The sequence below is a fragment of the Opisthorchis viverrini genome, assembly GCF_000715545.1.
Source record: "Opisthorchis viverrini unplaced genomic scaffold opera_v5_78, whole genome shotgun sequence".
NCBI classification, from domain to species: Eukaryota; Metazoa; Platyhelminthes; class Trematoda; order Opisthorchiida; family Opisthorchiidae; genus Opisthorchis; species Opisthorchis viverrini.
This window is the reverse complement of record NW_008751734.1, coordinates 545,075-549,381: the sequence shown is the minus strand read 5'-3', so window position 1 is coordinate 549,381 and position 4,307 is coordinate 545,075. Positions and strand designations below refer to the sequence as shown.

General features: G+C 43.4%; 2 protein-coding genes across 2 annotated transcripts in view; one reads left to right on the top strand and one right to left on the bottom strand.

The window, feature by feature from the left end:
* Positions 1–4,307, bottom strand: part of T265_13549 (hypothetical protein) — a gene marked incomplete at both ends in the record, with an annotated part of 81,156 nt that overhangs the window by 40,607 nt on the left and 36,242 nt on the right. Inside the window, one exon of the mRNA XM_009169432.1 lies at positions 555–630. Coding sequence (XP_009167696.1) covers positions 555–630 — 76 coding nt within the window. The remainder of the gene's footprint in view (positions 1–554; positions 631–4,307) is intronic.
* T265_04613 (hypothetical protein) overlaps positions 1–4,307 on the top strand; it is a gene marked incomplete at both ends in the record, with an annotated part of 11,717 nt that overhangs the window by 718 nt on the left and 6,692 nt on the right. The gene's annotated exons all lie outside the window — the stretch shown is intronic.

Here is a 4,307-nt window from a genome sequence, read left to right as displayed (position 1 = left end):
CCGAAGTGGAAGGGCGAAACCGGTCGTGGGCTGTCGAAGAGTTTTCAGCAACCTTGTGAGTAGTACTTTTGTGAGAAAGTACTTGTGAGAAGTACCTTGCGAGAAAGTACTAACATGTTTACAACCAGCCTAAACTGGAAAGCCCATGCTAGGTGATAAAAACACCAAGCGTGATAAAACACCCCACCATAGTGGAAATATCCCAACCAACGTTCCCTGCCAACTGGCTCACCAAGCTCATCTTGTCCCAACCACGCGGCCCCCCATTGTGCGTTTCGGACATGCGGTGTGAGACAGGTGCTTCTGAAGCGTGAACGATGGTTTTCAGTGAAAACTCTACACCGACCAACACCGGTTTTGTCCTTCTTGGAACTGGTCACCCAATCTCTGCCAACCATCTACCAAATTGTACGTACGTCGCGATAAATACTTACTGGCAAATTAACATAGTGTCAAAAATGGATTTCACCTGAATCTTTCGTTTGAATCTCTACTACAGCTTAATGTTTGTACACCCCTAAATGGTTTGTTTTCGGAAACGGGAAAAAACTTACTGATAAAAGGCCAAGCAGCCACGTGCGGTTCAATATTAGGAATCAACTGTTCTTTGGCCAAATATTCAGGAGCTTCCTGTGAGAACAAACAGAAAGAGTAAAAATTGTGAACACTTATTGTGACGTCAATATTCTCAACATTTCGAAAATCCTGCAAGCTCCAATTGGTTGACGGCCTTTGAAGCCTACGCAGTGGAATATCACGACAGAAAACGAGACAATAGGTGTTCGCCCTGGAATGTTCTCTTAATCTTCGATGAATGGAATTCGATGAGACACTCAAACCTGATAATGTGCTTCAGCTTCCACATTTGGACCCAGGCAGCTGAGCCAAACAATGAACTTTGGTAAATATTCTCGCTACTAATAAAATGCTAGTAGCAAACACATTAGTCACATGACAGCCAATCGCAGTCGATCAACATAAAGGGTGGAGGGAATATTGAAAGACAAATATAGTAAAAGCGGAATGTTCTCAAAATGTTGATCAGTACTTGTGGCACGTCTGGTGTGAAAATGATAGCTAGGATACCAGAGCTACGCACTGAAGATGAGTGCCAAAAAGCCACGAAATGTGTATAGTCTGAGTGCGCTTCACGACAACTTAAAATCTCGGCACTATTTGATAACAAATTCCTACATGTGTGTTTAGATCAAATGGATTGTTGCACGGCAGTCTACGTGATGCTTGCCAGTCGACAATCAGACACTCAGAAATGGACAAAAATAAAAGATAGCTTTATTTTTAAAATAAACGACCATAATAATCCTTTATTTGTCTTTCAAAAGGACCACCTTTCCCGTGATAGAGCCTACGAGCCTGATAGCTTTGATCAAAAGGGACTTGGGAATTTTTGGATCAAGAACTCTCACAGAAAATCTATGTTCGCGTAAAGCCTTTTTGGTCTCTGTGGTGTAAAGAGTGCGATGAAACGGTTCACTTCCACTGAACTGTGAGCCAACCCGTTGTTTTAACAGCTCGGCGGCCCGATTACAACCAACAAGGGCAGATTGTATAAAAAATGGCACGCTCAACTTCAAAAACTGTGTACACATTAAGTACTATTCTGTGCAGCGTGTCCTGATTGGTTAAAATTCGGTCATGTGGGCGGGCCGTTCTCCCCCTGAATCACCGTATGGGTGAAAATATTACAGGAAAGTAGCCATCAGTTCAAAAAGAAGTTCCAGTTGATGGCACGCTCCACGTCGAACTCTGTGGAATAACTGCTTCCTACCGGCAACACCTGGTGTAACGGTGATACTACTGATGGGGAGGCACGCGAGTAGTATGTGCTGTTCTTGGAATTNATTTCGCTTTGCGTCGATTGAAAAATGGAATTCTGTTGCGTAATTCGCGGGGCCACTTTGTAACATTTGCTTTTATTTGACCGATGAATGATTGGAGGCAATTAATCTCTAGGAAGACTCGTTCGGGAGAAGATCTGTGTCCAGTTTTTACAACCAAGATGCAGATTAGAGTTTTTCTGCCTTGTTCAATGGTCCGTAATCGGTCAGTTGGCGTTTCCAAATAAATAACTCCGCAGCGAAGGCCTTCTTCCTTTCACTGTACAGCGTAGGGAAGCAACTACTAGTGAAGCTGAAGTGAAAAGGATTTTTGGTTTCAATAACTAAGTGGATTGTGAAGATAAGCTAGTATAGAACGTTCCTCCTACTAGGGAATCACGGTCCTCGCGATTCTCAAGTATTTGCATCGTGAATAAGAAACTCAGATACATCAGATACACCCGAATAGACTGAGTCCTGTTGGTTGTTGATCAGGCAGATGTTGAGCTGTTCGCCGAACTTGGCAATTGATTTGCGAACGTTTCGAAACTGTACGCAGTTGAGTGGGTACCTCCTCTTTGACTGCGCGCGTTTACATACAATTCGAAGACTATCCGTTATCTCTTAGCGTGATTGGCCGATTTGGAAACAGCGTTTCGTGAATTTATTGGTTAATTTGTGATGTCGCTTGCGTTGTGGTCTGAGTTACTATCACTCTGCACCAAAAGGTTGCACAGTTATGCTAGAGTTCAAGGAGCGACGGGAAACCTTGCTAATCGATGTCGGCCATCCATGAGCAAATAATGGAGTGAGTAGTCATCATCGCGATGGAAGATGGTTCATGGAGAGAAACGTGCCCTCAAGGATCGATGGAATAAACAGACAGTGTTTTGTGCAAGAACTTGCTTAATCATGCAGTATTTTTTTGGATTTTGACAAATTATTCATTCAAACATCCCACCCGCCCATAAAATTCAAGTGTAACCTGAAAGTAGTTAGGAGGCAAATTTTCCGCGGCTTCGTTTCATTCCACCCTCGTTTTGAGTCGAAACTCCAAGGTAGGAGTACCTCGAAGTAAGACGCAGTTTAGATGTTTCCGGGTGGTGTTCCTTACACGAGGGGAAAGGGAGTTTGAGAATTGTTCTTAAACGGTTTTCACTCAAATTAATGCGACGATATTTCGCACAGCATGTTCGCAAACATCTACCAAACCAAAAACCAATTCTTGACCATGCGACACGTTCGTGCACGTTGAGAAATTCACAAAGTTCTAACTGTCTATACTTCCCAGTAAGCAAGTTGGTCAATTTCAAAACGGCAACTCAATNTCGAAACAAGGTCGATAGGTTGATCATGAGTTACTTCGAGGCGTTCGTTGTACCACGGTCAGTTGAAAACCGTACATCTGAAGCACTGGTTCTGCAACTTCTTATTTTCCGCGAGGCCATCGCTCATTCATCACCTGTTCAACACGAAGACAAAACACTTTGACCTATCGAGTGACCCGATCTTTCGCAAACACCTACTCCTAACAAAGACCTCCGTAAAGTAGGTCGTACACCACAACGTTCGCCATCCGGCGTGATTAAATAGGCGATCCATTCAAAATAGTACATCCGAAGAGGTAGTATAACCAAATTCTCCGAGGTTGTTTGCACCGTTGGGTTTGGCTCGCGGACAAGGTCATTCGGAAACGTTGTGAGATCCCAAGGACCGGAAATGCCGAGTCTGTTTATAAATTTAAAAATCCGAGTTGACTTCAATTAAGATACGATATTCTGCAGGTTGTAAGCAAGGGCTGGTCGTTTTAGACACTCCAGAAAGCGGTCACGGTTGATTTTCGCTAGCATAATCTTGAAAGACAACTTGTGAACATAAGTGGTCTTTAACTTGACTTGTCGGTTTAGCCCATATGTCGAAAGTCGTCGGAAATTGTGACTACTACGGAGTACTCAAGTGTTATTCGTAATTTGTTCAACAATTCCACGAAGAATCTGCTGATGACTGACGGATGACGGGAATTAGTGGCTGCGTCACCCTGCGGTAAACGGCGCACCAGATCGATCCCGTTACATCATCCAGCCACGATGAAACAGTTGATTCTCCGAGATTATTACCTCCTGCAGAGTAATGGGTCGTCTTCACTGATAAAGTGTCATCCTACCACGAATGTGGTGGTCAGGTGTCACTGTTTGCTTTCTACTTGGAAAGTCTTATACGGACCAAAGCCAGGCAAAAAGCTTCTGAATGTGGGCTGGCTACTGAAGGGGTACAGCGCTGTATACACTTGAACTATGATTGTCAAACTACTAATTGTCGAAGAGTTTTTAGCAACCTTGTGAGTAGTTTCCTTTTTGAAAAAATATACTGTGATATCTCGAATATCGCACCAACTGAAACATGAGGCGACCTGTGTGCTGCACATTCATTTGTAGAATATCATAAACGAGAGATTGAGTTGAGTCTGTC